This window comes from Osmerus mordax, chromosome 6 (assembly GCF_038355195.1).
Source record: "Osmerus mordax isolate fOsmMor3 chromosome 6, fOsmMor3.pri, whole genome shotgun sequence".
NCBI lineage: Eukaryota > Metazoa > Chordata > Actinopteri > Osmeriformes > Osmeridae > Osmerus > Osmerus mordax.
In genome coordinates, this window is record NC_090055.1 from 4,750,853 (window position 1) to 4,765,913 (window position 15,061).

The following is a 15,061-nucleotide window of genomic DNA, read 5'->3' on the forward strand; positions in this document are numbered from 1 at the left end:
TGCCTCTTAACCTCACATTTTGACACTATCTAGTGATACAAAAGTAGAACACTTATGAATGAAGCAAGTCTGTTTCAGGGTTGAAAAGATATATTACGTTTTATACATTACATTTTTGTTGCAGCATAAAGTTTGTCAAAAACATTTATTTTTTGAGAATTAGAGCGTTAACATATACAAACGACAGCAACTTTAGATGAAGGATTAGACCAAACATATCAGGTTTGCTTGGTTAATACTGTACAAGTGATGTGAGCTTTATGTACTCTTTGCTCTTGCCAGTACAGGTCAACCAAACATAGCCCTTATGACACCCACAAGGGAGACCTTCAGAGACTGCATTCTTAGGATTTCGTAAGGCTCTATGAGACAATTATGCAAACACATGACTGTAGCTAAAAGCCTATAAGTAGTTACATTAGATGTATACGATGATGTACCATAGCCAAATAGTTATTGCTAACTTCAAGGTAAAATGTTGTCACTGCTCATGTTTTGACTAGTATATCTAGTATTAAGACTATTACAAGGATCGTGTTATTTTGGAGACATAATTTGTGTGTGGATACTTTAAATTGTAGTCCTCGTATTGAGTTGTAATTGACTGTGGCTTTTGGCACTATGTTTATTTTAGTTTGTACATAAGAATGTATACAATTCAATTTCATACTTTAACAATTTTGCTGGTGCAACTTTGATCGTTTTTTCATATATTTTATAGAGAGTTTTCTGCTATTACATGCTCATTCATAAATGCTTCGAACTGTATTGAATTCTTACCCTCATGTAACCTTTATATTCATTTTTTTCCCAAAAGATCATAAACGTAAATAATTATAAAATGTGCCTGAGTAAGATACTCGCCATGGAGAAGCAATGGAAAACTGTATTCATTATTTTCTTGTGAATTTATGTGAAATATAGGTTGAGGACATTTTTGTTCTCTGGGTTACTCTATAGCTAGTCCAACTGATCAATGTCTCCACTATGCCACTCTCGTTTTATGTATACTTGTAGAACCAAACAGATACGAAAAATTGTGTAAATTAATTTAAACATAAGTAATCAAATGTGTTTTTCTATCTTGTTTGTAACGTATATTCCTTTTGATTAAATGCCTATATTTAAATATGGTTTGTGTGAATGCGTTCACTGTACACACACCCATGTACACACCCTCTGTTCACACCCATGATCTGAAAGGAAATGACAAAAACTACATCTATCTGTAAATCTTTCTTTGAGTCCATTTTCAATGAGAAAAATATTTTATTTTTGAGGCATTGAACATTTACTAGCATAACACATATAACTTTAATTAATTTGATTTACTCTGTGTCAACAAATTAGAAAATCTCTCAAATTTTTATGATAAATATAGACCAATAGAATTTAACAGACTAGAAGGTTGACATTTAGGTCCACTGACATTCTCCCAATCCAGACAGCTACGAAGCCTTCACAACTTTAAGTGGATTCTGTGGACAGCAAATCATTTCCCCCTCCTGCCGTTTCCCAGAATAACCCAGAAAAATTATAATCACGTGTATGAGCAGAGATTTAAACCCTTTTGGATTACCTCTGCATGTCTCAATCTGTTATATAGGTCTGTCTGGCGGCTGGTAACCCAGGGCCCTGCTTTGCCCTTCACTTTATCTGTTTTAATGCAGTCATTTCCTCCCATGGAATGAAAGCCAACGGTCAGCTTAAGACTGGCGTTTATAAACCGTAAAATTCACAGCATTGAGGTTTTCTTTTCTATTTTGTGTTGTAAAGCAACTACATACAAAGAGAACTACAATTCTTATTTTCTCAATCGACTACTGCCATAACTCAGCCTCTCAGTATAAAATATATTCTGGTGAGAATGCCCATAATTTAAAAATGTTGTACGATGTGTGTCTTTGTTTAGAAAAGTTCTCCTTGTGCTATATTTTCTCTTCTGACGTTTTGCCACTGAGTGGTGCTAAATGTCTATGTTTTGAGACCATGGAATCATAACCCTCAACACATTCTTATGCATTCTACAGTAGTAAGCAAAGATATTTGTATTTACATTAGTTATCCAAAAGTGCCGGGTCAATAGTGAAATGGTTAGCGTTCTTAGTGACCTGATGTTGATGGGGGTAGACAAACCGTACAATATCACCATGTACAGAAATGGGCTATGCCAATGTGCATCATGCAGCACTTACAAACAATAAAGGCAATGTTTGCAATGTCTGATTAGCTCCTTAGAGATATCACAGTACAGTGGCAGGTCAGCCCTTTGGGTTGGCCTATGTAATGCAGCAGAGGTGCACTGTAATCTGTAGAAGCCCTCTGGGTTAATGATTGGCACTACTCTCATTCATGGCATAGAGTCACACGCACAATTGTTAACGTGAGACTTTTATTTACCCAGTCATTGCTATTCAGCATTTTGTCAGCTTTGATAATATTGATGCATACAGTACACTGACCTTTTAACACAATCAACCCCCAGAAATGCACATACAGCAGAATGCTGATTCATTGCTCTTTGGGTCTATAAGAGATGAGTATTGACAGTTATATTGGGAATTTCAATGGTAGCATCACGTGGCTCTGACCTCTTGGTTTCCTGGCTTGATAATCTATGGAGGGACACTGCACCCTGATCAAAAGCAAATGCACTGACATTTAACAGTGATGGTAGGTTTAAACGACCAAAAAATAAGGCCTAGTTGCTCACACAGTTTTATTTCCAGAATTTTTGTTTAATTAGGTTGTTCCATTCACTCAATTGAAATAGTTTTACATTGTGTCTTTTGCTACATTTTCAATGTATTAATAATTATGGTCAGTTTGCCAAAGTACCACCTACGCACAACAATCTTAACACGACCGGCAAATGTGAAATAACGCAACAGGTAGGCTATTTCATTTCATGACAGGAATAGGGGTGCCAAACGAACAGCAAGCAACGAACCCACAGTGTAGCCGACTTTATCGCGCCCCTTTCCCTCACCCATTTTGTAATGTTTTCAAGGTGGAGCTTGTTACCCCTAGTTCGGCAGACTGGACTGTCGACTAGGCAGACGAGAAGCCATTCATTTGCGTTCGGGAAATATCAAATGATTATACCAATACCAACATGAGTCGATAGATAGATACATTGTAAAAGAAACAGGAATATAAAGTCTGAACGCATTGTTGCAAATCTTTTTGTGACAAGGACACTGTGCTGTGAATCTGAATAATGAAGTACCTCTTGTTGGCGTCTCTTTTTTCGATGATTTTTGCCAGGAAGTCTCCTCGGCTGAAATTCGTTGTGCAAGGTATGATACTCGCACAGTATAGAGTTGGGCAGATGTTAGTGGACATTCGGGCAATGACGTGTGTTTGTTGTTGCTTACTGTATAGCTTATAAATATGCTATGCCACTGTAATGGCTATCAGGACTTTTCATCCATCGAGGATGTAGTTAGGATAGACTAAATGACTAAATTAATGTGTCCACAATTTAAAAGAAAGTGATGCAGTCCAGCTGTATTTTCGTCTATGGTTACAGCCTATACTGTGTTGTGACAGCCTGTAAACGAGCAATAGGCTAAATGGCTTACAGGGAAATGCATTTTAATCCAAATAGCCAACTAGATCAAAGCGCAACGCCTATGTGTCCTGAACCTGAAAATTAACTGATATGCCGATGAGCTGTTATGGATATTATATCATATTGCAACAATATAGTATAGGCTACACACTAACTTTGCGTTGACACTGTTGAATGATGTCATTCCCAAATCAAGACGTGACCCTAATACAAATTTAGTTAACCAATATGCAAGGCCCAGGGCATCTTTCAAATAAGTACCCAAGGCTATCCAAAACTATTGACCATCAGCTTCAACTATCCACTTATTAAAATATAGCAATGCACATCTTTGCATGGCAATGGGTTTGCGTGTTTTTTTTTGGCGAGTTTTGGGGGGGTGTTCTTTTTATTGATAGTCAAGTCATGTGGGGTTCCAAATGAAGGCATATTGCGCACACATTCGCCGGTTAGTCGTCATGGAAACGTTGCTGTTACCAATCAGAACACTTGTGATAATTTTCTCAGGCGCCAAAATGGCTTGTGAGCAGTGCTTGACAAAACAGATGTTGGTATCAACCTAAGACAAACTACAACAGTACTGTTATGAGCCTAATTAATCATTTTAATCGGGGGCTGACACATGGCCCAGGCTTTAGCTCGCGCTGGAAAACTGCAATGCAGGTGCACGAGCTGACGCTGGTGGTAGTAGCCTATTGCAGTAGCGGACGTCTTCTTGAGGGCAGAGCAGGAATATAAGCAAGTCCATAAACATTGTCATCAAAAATGCACGGACACACACACACACACACACACACAAAATTAATATGGAAATGGAATGCGTCAAAGCCAATTGGCAATTAATCATTCAACTTAAGCCCTCACACCCGGGCATTGTCCGATTTGCAGTCAATAGACAGGGCTGTCTCAAGATGGGTAGCGGTCAGTACATTGGCGCGGCCACGCTTATTTACAGTGGAAGATCAGCAAAAACGGACATCTGTGCGTGCTTGACCAATTCATACCATGCAATAGATTACCAACCCTACTACTCGAATAATTAGTCAAACAAAATCGATGATATTGTTTCTTAGTTTTAAATGCACTTAAGCTGCTGGTGTCCAAAGCAGTTTCAGCACCATGGACAGCGTCTCCATCGCCCACCCTTTTCGGTTCTTGAAATACCCAGATGACTGAACGGAAAACCTAAGAAGTATTGCATTTAACATAAATATAAATGTATACGCCTTTTCTGCTAGATTAATTGACACTCAAAAAGAAAAAAATTCAAACTCTGTATATCCCAAACCACTGGATCCTGAACTAACTTAATAAGCATTCATTTTGTGACATTACTAGTTTTGCCATTGTAACTTGATTTTGTGTGACCCGCAGAGTCCCCTAGGTTTCACTTCACGAAACCGGAGAACTACATAACACTGTACCAGCAGCCGGGCACCAATGTGCTGTATGTGGGTGGCCAGGCTGTGATCTATGTGTTGACATTCAGTGACAATGGGGTTCGCAACCTGCAGGTACGGAGGTGCTGACAGTAACACGATAACCCAGTGCAGTGCTACGATAGTGGGTACTAAATTAGACGATTGCCCCAGTGTTGACCTAGAATGAGAAAAAAAGAGATGGAAGGGAAAACAGGAGATACAGTGCGTCATGCAGACCATATGGGCCAAATGCAATCTTTATCCAAGTAAAGATAATTATACCCATGCCTTCTCAGCAAATACAGGTTAGAGATAATATCATCTACTTTTTTTTATGAGCATTGACAGTAGATAAACAGAAACATATTGTGAACATAGTGCCTTGTGTGGATCATAATGAAAGGCTGTGTTATATTTAGGTCTAGCTTAGTCCAAACATATTATGAGACAGACCCTGACCTGATGAGTCAAGGCATGAGCTAAGAGTGGTTCATATTGTTTTGCCAGATCCCTGTGGTGACAGATGAGAACACAAAGGCAGCCTGCATGGCCAGGTCAGCACCACCAAAGGTAAGCGATCATCAATATATCTTAAACGGTGTATCTAAGGGCCACAGTAAATTCATGAATCTAGGGGCTACAGTGAATATAGAAGCAATGTGAAACGTCATCATAACAACTGTAAAAATAGGTAAAAGATGGCTGGGACTAGAACACATAGGGCCTTCCTTCATTTTCATACTGAAATACTAACTCCAGCTGGAAGTGTACCGTATAAGTCAGATGGCTGAGTGGTTCGGGAATTGGGCTAATCAGAAGGTTGCCGGTTCGACTACCGGCCTTGCCAAATGACACTGTGTCCTTGGGCAAGGCACTTCAGCCTAATTGCCTCGGGGGGGGGTGGGAATGTCCCTGTACTTACTGTAAGTCGCTCTGGATAAGAGCGTCTGGATAAGAGCGTCTGCTAAATGTAATGTAAATATAACTTAATTAAAAAGTGGTGGATATGGAGTTAGGCAGTCAAGGCCCCGAAAAAACCATACACACAAGTTTTTACCTCACTTAACTTTCTCTCTCTCTTCTACAGTTGGAGTGTGATAATTTCATCACAGTCATTCAGAAAATCAATGATACATTTGTGGTTTGTGGGACAAATGCTGGAAGTCCTAAATGCTGGCTGTTGGTAAGATTTTTTAGGGTTAACCGAACATCTATAGCCTCACAACTAAATTTAGCGTTTTGCCAACAGTAGCAGTTTAATACTGAAAAATGCTGATAGCTTAGCTTGGTTATAAAATACCCATTGGGACAGTTTAAGTTATGACCTAATCTCCTCCTTTTAAATAGGTTAATGAAACTGTATTAACAGACATCCCCACAAATGGGCAGATGACTTCCCCATCTGACATCTCCCCACCCTATCCTTCCCAGAAGTCTGTCAGTTTGTCAGTAGGTAAGAACACACATAACTGTTTCTCTTATTCTACTAAAGTATATTGTTCATATTTGTTCATTGAAGTTCTGAAATATTCTGAAAATTATTTGCAAGGTGGTAGGTCTCTTTTGCCATATTGCTCAGACCTGTTCATATCTTTGAGATTTGAACATGGTCATTTACATAAACATGTGTGGCTTATCAATATATAGCCATCTCGTGGTTATTCTGTAAGCACATATAATCATTTCCACATACCACTGACATACTGACTAATGCAGCATCTACCGAATTGAATAGAAGGATCCAGTAATGAACCCATGAACTAGAAATTTTCTAGAGTGTTGCGGCATTCTGATAATGATCGTTCAAACTCAACCATTAGTGTCAGGATTCCAAATGGCTCCTCTTATTGCTATGGAGACAGAGCACTGAGTGAGGTGATTGTAATATGGTTGGAAGCCTGCATTGATTGCAGCAGTCAGTCTAACCCATGTTATTTTCATGTCCCCCCCCCCCCCCCGTTCTTTCTCATCTTTATTTCTATCTGTCTTCATCCTCTCTCCTTCTACATCCTGCCTGCATTGGTGCACACATACTTTATCCTTCTATCTCTATCTCTTTCACTTCTCCCCTTTCAATCTCTCACATCACTATTTTCCTGTTTTGGCAAATTCCTTCCCATTTTATCTTCTTTCTCCCGCATATCTTCTGCCCCCCATCCCCCACCCTGCCTTAGATGGGAGTCTGTATTCTGCTATATCAGCAGTGGGCCATCACACAGGCTCTATCAAACGGACCTTCAGCTCTCATAAACTTCTGAAGACTGAGAGCAAATGGTTACTGAGTGAGTGGGTGGAAAACGGGGTAGTTGTGATTGGCTGAGAATGTTGTGTACTGTGGAGCTCTGGAGAGAATGTGGATGGGAAGATAATGAGTACATCTGGGTGGGTGGCAGGACAGTGTTATTCCAAGTGAGATCAGCAAAGGCTTCTGTAGAATATGTTCTGTAGTAGTATTTATACCTCAATGCACTTAAAGGAATAGAATTGCAAAATGTATTCTCTGGTAAAGGTTGACTATGTATTTATGTCCCAGGCGGGTTAAAATGATTACTTAAAATATCGGAACATCGGAGTAAATACAGACTTGTTGCAGATCCCCAGTTCGCAGGAGCAGCGGTAATCCCGGCTTCGCGGAAACATCAGGAGGAGATCTATGTCTTCTTCAGTGAGATCAACAAGACGGCCAGTATGGATGAGGAACCCTACAGGGCCCGCATTGGACGAATCTGCACGGTAAGCACTTCCTTAATCAGTATTTGAATTGAGGTGGATGCTGGGGTGGGGGTGTCCTGGATAAACTAAGGGATCCCCCATAGTAAAGAGATGTTCAAACGTAGGCTTCCCCATGCTATTTGTGTTCCCCACCACCCCACCCATCATCTTGGGTCCCCCCCCAAGACCTCTAATACAATTTGATTACTGCCCCTAATGATTGAAATGCAGATCTGAGCCAAACAACTCACAAGCATTCGACAACATTCAACAGTTGATTCACATATCATCCGTTGTGTCAAATATCCAGGTGGATGATGGGGGCATTAAGAACCTACTGGCTGACTCATGGACCACCTTCCAGAAAGCCCGAGTAATGTGTGGAGCTGGCAACACCCCCCAGCAGTACAACAAACTGAAGCAAGCTGTGGTACTGACAGCCCAGGACAAGAGGACCGGTGTCATGTATGGCCTGTTTGCCAACGCGTGGTAAGCTAACTTCTCTGACCCTGGAAACCTTATGCCTACATACTTTATAAACCATGCTTGAATGCAAGAGAGAGAAATGTGTGGTATTAGTGGGAGGTATGTGCTTTGTAGATGAACTCAGTAGGTGTGTGTGCTGTAGGTTGAAGGCACTTGTTTAGAGAAAATACAAAACTTCACAATGCTTTACAATATCAGCATTAGAATTCATTGTTTACATTCAGTTTGAATACAATGAACTAAATGTGTTTGTTTATTCAGGGACACAACAGTGATTTGTGCATACTCCATTGAGGTCATTGACCAGGCCTTCTCCACCTCTAAACTGAAGGGTTACAGCAGTCCTCTGATTGGCCATAGACCTGGAACGGTGAGAACTTCATTAATAAGGAAAGAGATTGCACAGATATCGGTAGTGCATATTGAATGCAGATACTGTTAAATAGTTGCAGCTCAGACTTTTGGTGAGTCTGCTTTTATCAGTAGAGTGGAAAACTTGCTATCGTAGACCGTACATAAAACACTTAATGAAGTCCTTGTGAAGTCCTTGTACAAGGCCAGCTCTTGTCTGAGCTTTGATTATATTTTCTCCTTTTTTACATCACTCCCTCCACCAGTGTGCCTTCAAAAACTCAACTGCAGCCCATAACCCAAAGAACCTGGGAGTTGTCAGGGACCACCCGGAGATTGAAGATGTGATTCGTCCGGTTGAGGCCACTCCCCTCGACCTGCTGACTGATGACCATATCACATACATCATCACTGACATGGTGCTGGCCGTCAACGATGAGCATTACAGTGTGCTGTACCTGGGAACAGGTGAGTTACGTTAATTTGCTTTGCCAAGTAAAAATGCTGTTTCCCGGCTTTAAATATGTGAAACGGTATATTAATCTGTGTCATTGTTCTTCCAATAGCAGCCTGATTGAAAGTAGACCTGATTTGTGATGATACTTGCTGTGTCCATGGCCACATTGATGTTGCAACCCTTCAGTTTGGGATCAGTGCTTGGCACAGGTTTAGGCCTCGCAGAAATGTTGGATCCTGTGGATCAGATGGGATACAATACTCATCTAGAATGCTCTTTCTGCCATCTAAAGATAGCTGGCTCGATTGGCTACAGTACCACATACTACACTGCCAGGGTACATCAAGGCATTGCGGAATAAATAATGGAATTGTCAAAGTGTGGCTAAACAAGTCTGTCCATCCTCTATTCAAATAACTGTACTTAACCTTTACCCTAACTCTTTGGGCAAAGACGTGGCCCTCAACTCTCCTAGGCCCATCAAAAAGATCCCTCTTGTGTTCATTCTGAAAAGTTAAAAGTCCATAATACTGTATACTATTCCGTAATAATCTTCAGTGTGCTGTGGCTATGGTTAGCTATAGAAACTAAATTGACAAAGCCATGAACGGGCATGGTCCTTGGAGATGCCCTCCAGTGTTAAGGAACTAGAGACTAGATAAGAGCTGTAGGGCATCCCTGCTGCTCCTCAAATCTCTCTTTGATTGACTGACTAGTGAGTGAGTCATTCAGTCAAGATGGCCATTGACTTTGGAGGAGGTACATTTCAATGACAATTCAAAAATGATGCTTCATAGTAAACCATACTTTATTTTTGATAGATTAATTGTTTTACAATTAGACAGGTACCTTGATTTCATCATGTTTCTCAGTTGCTCTCTTTCTCTTGTTGTCTCTATTCACAGAGCAAGGGAAGGTCCTCAAGGTCTTGCACACCATTGAGGAGGCTTTCATCATATCCCAGTACTCTCTGTTCCACAACGAGGGTCCTATTCTAAGCATGGCCATAGACTCCCAGAAGGTACAGAAAGACTGTCAGTGATGTCTATATATTCCAGTTCTGCTTTAAATGTTGGTGTATAGTCAGAAGTCTGACATGTAGTCTGACAGTTAGAATATGACAACTCCAGTCAATAGTGGTGACATTTAATTTATTTGGAACAGCATTCTGGCTGGTGTTGTTTTTATGGTCGTCCTCTCTGTCACTGAAAGACACAATTAATTTGCTTTTGGCCCTGTCATTACAGTAATTATGTGGTTACTTGACAGCAGTGCACCAGGGGCTGTTCAGAGCTAGTTCTAAAGTAAACATGATGTTCTTTTAGTGCTTCTACAGTATGACGTAAACAGTTACATTGCGTGACTCAATAAGTCCAGTTCTTGTGACATCATTTCCTGTTCCCACTCCCAGGGCCACCTATACGTGGGCACTGCGATGGAGGTCCAGCGACTGCCGTTGGCTGACTGTGGTCGTTATGGAGACACTTGTAGAGATTGCATTTTGTCGAGGGATCCTTACTGTGGTTGGGATGCTGCCAATAGGAAGTGTATACCCATCCCTCCTGGATACAACATCACTTCTGGGTACCTATTCATACGCAGAAATTCTTGTTGATGCTAATGTGCATATTAATGATAACCATCTTTTTCATATAGCTTACTGACATATTTTTTTGTCCCCAACAGAACACTCACTCAATACCTTGACCGATCAAATGCGTCTATTTGCGGGGATGCTGCTGGTGAGTGAAAGGCTAATGACAAGTGAAAGGACTGATGGAAAAAGACATACACAGGATGGATATAGGATACATTAAAGAAGCAAATCATATTCAATGACTCTATTATAGGTTTAAAATGATAGCAGGGTTAAGGCCAACCATTCTGTTTACTTTCTGACCCTAACAGCTCTGAAGTTGCGTAGGACATCGCCAAAAGAGGTGACAGTAGACGGCAAAATCCCTGTCTTCCTCCCTTGCCCTGTGTATTCATTCCATGCCCTCTACCGTTGGGAGAAAGACAACTGCATGTTGCACTACCCCTGTTTAATCAGCGGGGACTTCTGTGTGTTGGGGCCTGTCTCTGACCTACCCCTAAAGGAGGGCATCTTCCGCTGCATGGCCACAGAGAATGGCTACAAGGTGGAAATCATCTCCTACCGGCTGTTGTACAACCGAGGGCCCATAGCTGCCTCTTTGGCCTCCACCCTAGGGTCCTCCCTCTTGCTGGCTACAGTCACCCTCTGGCTGCAGTAACCATCCCCAAAGATTGAGCCAATAATGCCAAACCCTTCAACCCGATTGGCTGCCTCTCACAGGGCTGAAAAGGGGCTACATAAATACGGTAGGTTAGGTTCACAGAGCAAAGAGATAGAGTTTGGACTAAAAGTTTTGTTACCAACAAGAACATTTTTAGGTTTAGATATAAAGAAAATGTGAAGTCCAGAAAATGCCTGTCAAAATATTATGTTTTTTTCCCATGATAAACCTTCAACAACTGTGTAACACAAGTAACATACTCCATGCATTTCATTAACAGTATATTTACAGTACATTTGAAAACATGGTTTGGAGTTGAATGTTGGAAGAAATGATTTAACGATTATCACTTTTTTGTCTCAAATACCATAATAAGTGCTTTGAGAACCTTGCCTTGCTGATTCAATCAAGATACTTTTTATCTTTTGAATTGAGCAATACAAACACTAACACAAGGCCAATTGTATTACATTTCTCAATAGAGCATTTATTTACTTTTGCAAGTTTAAATATTATGATCTTGAATGCTATTGTCGAAACATTAATTTGATTAATTCATTCGTCAATTAGTCTTTCAGTATTTGGAAAATAAGTAATACAGTATTGACATTTTTAAAAGCCTTAACAATTTTAGGACACAACCCTAAGCACAATTTGCAGTGGAAGCAAAGAAAAAAAGGAAATGCATAATGCAGAGGACTTGGCCTTGCAAAAATGGGCAGGGAGAAAGTGTCATATTTTTGACAGGAAAATGGGCATGGGCATCTTCATATATCACTGTGTATTGGCAGGTCCTCAGGCAAATCAGTTGTTGTGTCTTTATTGAATTGTAACCATATCTAAATTACGTAAAACCATTATATATGTGTGTACATTATTGTACTGATATTCATTGACAAGTTGACAAGTGGCTGTTGTATTTTGTAGTTTGCTAGGGGAAAAGCTTGTGATTGTACTCATCCAGTGTGTTCAGTATTTTAATGCTCTGCAAACTGCTAATGGCAGTGATACAAACCGCTGCTGCCTACTGTATATGAATGTTATTTGTAATGATTTAAGTTCTATGCTATGGGTGTACAATTATAATACCTGACTGCTTTGACTGCTTTAACCAGCCTCTTTGCAAGGGGAAAACTGTATGATTGTATCAGTATATGTTGTGACACAATGGATTGATGGACAAATACTTGTGAAGTAGAACACTTGAAGCATCAACCATACTCTGGAGAGACAGACTATAATGAATGGCTAAAATTATTAAGTTGCACATTTGAAAAATGGAACAATTACTCCAGTAGTGGCTTTCTCTTTCCATCACCTGACCTGAAATATTAATGAAGCCCAAATGTGCCTATAAATGGCACAGAATGTTATCTCATTAAAGCACTGATTATCTCAGGCTTGGCCTCGAATGTAACAGTTCTGATGTTGTAGTTGCAATATCATCACACACAAATCAAGTGCCAACTTATTCAAAAACATCCACTGATTTTTTTGCCATAAAGGCAGGAAAGGCAAAAAACTACATTTTGCCCACCATTATTGTGAAACAGTTTTGTACAGCATGCTACCAAGGAATATAGGAAATACATATTTGTTACTAAATATTATAAATAGCTTCCACTGGTCAGATGGGGAGGCGAATAACAATGTAATAGAACATTGTGACTGCAGAATTCATTTGTGACATGAAATCGGGGAATGCGTTTTCCCAATTTAAATGACACTCTGAATCTAATTGGTTCTAATAATAGCCTTTTTAAGTAAAATTATATTCAAAAATTTTTTTTACTGAAATTTCTGAATTTGAAATTAGAGTTGCATGTTGCCTGCTTGTAAAATAGGTACATACAAAATGAAAACATTACCTGTTGTTTGAAATGGCTGAATCTGAGTTAGCTATGAGTTAACTGTGAACTACTGGACATAGGCATGCCAATATTTAGTCTTGAGCCAGCTCATTGGCAAGCGACAGGCATTGATAATGATCAAAATGAAGCCGTCTTTCTCTCTGGGGTTGGTTGTTTGCGCGTCATCTCCAGGTGGAGGGATGCTTGCTGCATTGCACAGACATGGGCTACTGACTGTGCCAAAACTAAGCAGCGTCCAGCTGCTTAATCTGCCTGCTGCTTCTTTTACAAATAGCTTGTGTTTGTTTGGCCAAGTCCCTTCCGCCACATCTTTCTGTCTCTCTCTCTCTTTCTCATTCACCAGTGCAGTATTTGTGTGCATAATGTTTCATGGTATTTTAACAAACGGCACCCAAGCTGTATCAGAACCCTTTGAACAGACTTCCTCAAAGGCTGAAGTAGCCAACACTAATCATGTGATTGAACTGGCATCGCTCACTGTGGAGCAAAACAAGCTTTTTTTACTGCCAGGATAAACAACCTAGTGTCAAGGGGTATTGTTAAAAATGATCAATGACTTGTAGCTGAGCAGACTTGATTGTATTTGGCCTTTTACAGATCGATAAAGGGGTGGCAGTTCTATAACGTCTCTACTGGAATTGGGGCTTGTCAATTGAGCACTTTACTAAATTACAGTCTCTTCAGTACTTGCTTTGATTTGAAGATACAGTATGCATAGTTAATTAACTTGCCTGAGAAAGATTGTTGTTATCAAGTACCTCACTGTATTGTTACTGTGGATGAACCCCCCCAAAATGGTTCTCTTTTTCTTTTGGACATATTTGGGTTTAAGCAACCATTGAGTACATAATTCAATAATGAGTAGGGCTTTTAAATAGTGTCTTTGCAGCATCATAGGTGTAGGTAAATATTTTAACATGCCAAATAACATGTATTTTTTGAAGTCTGATACTATGAAGCGCAATACATATCCATGTAACAGTTCAGTAAGTCCATATGTTTCACTGAACTGGATTTAATTGAAGTGAAAACCAATAAAGTATTCAAATACAGAATATCACTTGGCTCTAGCCTGTTTTTCCATGTTGTGAGACAGAGAACAGTGGTAATGTTCAGATAGCAGAGGGTTTAAAAATAATGTGTATTTCAAGAGAAACTGAACAGCAACATTGAAAATAAAATTATACAAAGGAAGGTTGAGACAAAACAGATGCACACACAGTATAACTCAACCGTTTGAGACAAAATGGTTGGTACCATAGACTTGGCGCCAAGTCTTGGAGCGGCTACTGACGTCACTCTGCTGCGCCGCTCAGAATGCTTTTTCGTTCATTTTGCATTTCTGCAAATTCATTTGAATTTGAATTGTGGTCACGATTTTACAGCCACGTTCTTAAAATGAAAATGCATTTCTGGAAATGCATTTGAATTTGAATTGTGGTCACGATTTTGCAGCCACGTTCTTAAAATGAAAATGCATTTCTGGAAATGCATTTGAATTTGAATTGTGGTCACGATTTTGCAGCCACGTTCTTAAAATGAAAACGCATTTCTGGAAATGCATTTTAATTTTCAAATTTTACATTTAAAATTGAATTTTGGTATCTATTTGCTGAGGCATGTTTTGAAAATTAAATCTCAAATGTCTATTTCTTTTTCATTGTAATTAAGTGAAAGATTGAGCACTCTTGAAGAAGAAAATTAAAATGCAAATAGGATGATTGATTACTAATTTCATTTATGAGTCAAATAATGCAGCCACATTCTTAAAATGCAAATGCATTTCTGGAAAATTGAATTTTGGTAACGATTTGCTTCCATAAGAATCATCGCCATCTACTGGTTCAGATGCACCGCTGAAACTTGTTGACTTCCATCACAGGATTGACATTGTGAAATAACATGTCGATAGTTTAAAGTTCTGAGGAAGA

General features: G+C 39.7%; 1 protein-coding gene across 1 annotated transcript; it reads left to right on the plus strand.

The window, feature by feature from the left end:
• The first annotated feature begins 3,033 nt into the window (after nt 1-3,033).
• Nucleotides 3,034-14,152, plus strand: si:ch211-113g11.6 (uncharacterized protein LOC559008 homolog). The gene is made up of 14 exons (XM_067238639.1): nt 3,034-3,299; nt 4,949-5,088; nt 5,503-5,565; nt 6,083-6,178; nt 6,343-6,448; nt 7,170-7,277; nt 7,589-7,728; nt 8,018-8,196; nt 8,455-8,563; nt 8,811-9,012; nt 9,907-10,022; nt 10,413-10,585; nt 10,688-10,743; nt 10,910-14,152. Exons 1-14 carry the CDS (start codon nt 3,221-3,223, stop codon nt 11,254-11,256), a joined length of 1,914 nt encoding a protein of 637 aa, XP_067094740.1. The 5' UTR covers nt 3,034-3,220; the 3' UTR covers nt 11,257-14,152.
• The last annotated feature ends 909 nt before the right edge of the window (nt 14,153-15,061 follow it).

What these genes read in the sequence shown, in the direction of transcription:
- si:ch211-113g11.6 (XM_067238639.1), top strand. Translation starts at nt 3,221, where the DNA reads ATGAAGTACCTCTTGTTGGCGTCTCTTTTTTCGATGATTTTTGCCAGG. An exon ending in GTCTGTCAGTTTGTCAGTAG is followed by an intron (nt 6,449 to 7,169) that starts GTAAGAACACAC and finishes ACCCTGCCTTAG; the next exon opens with ATGGGAGTCTGTATTCTGCT. An exon ending in TGTGCTGTACCTGGGAACAG is followed by an intron (nt 9,013 to 9,906) that starts GTGAGTTACGTT and finishes CTCTATTCACAG; the next exon opens with AGCAAGGGAAGGTCCTCAAG.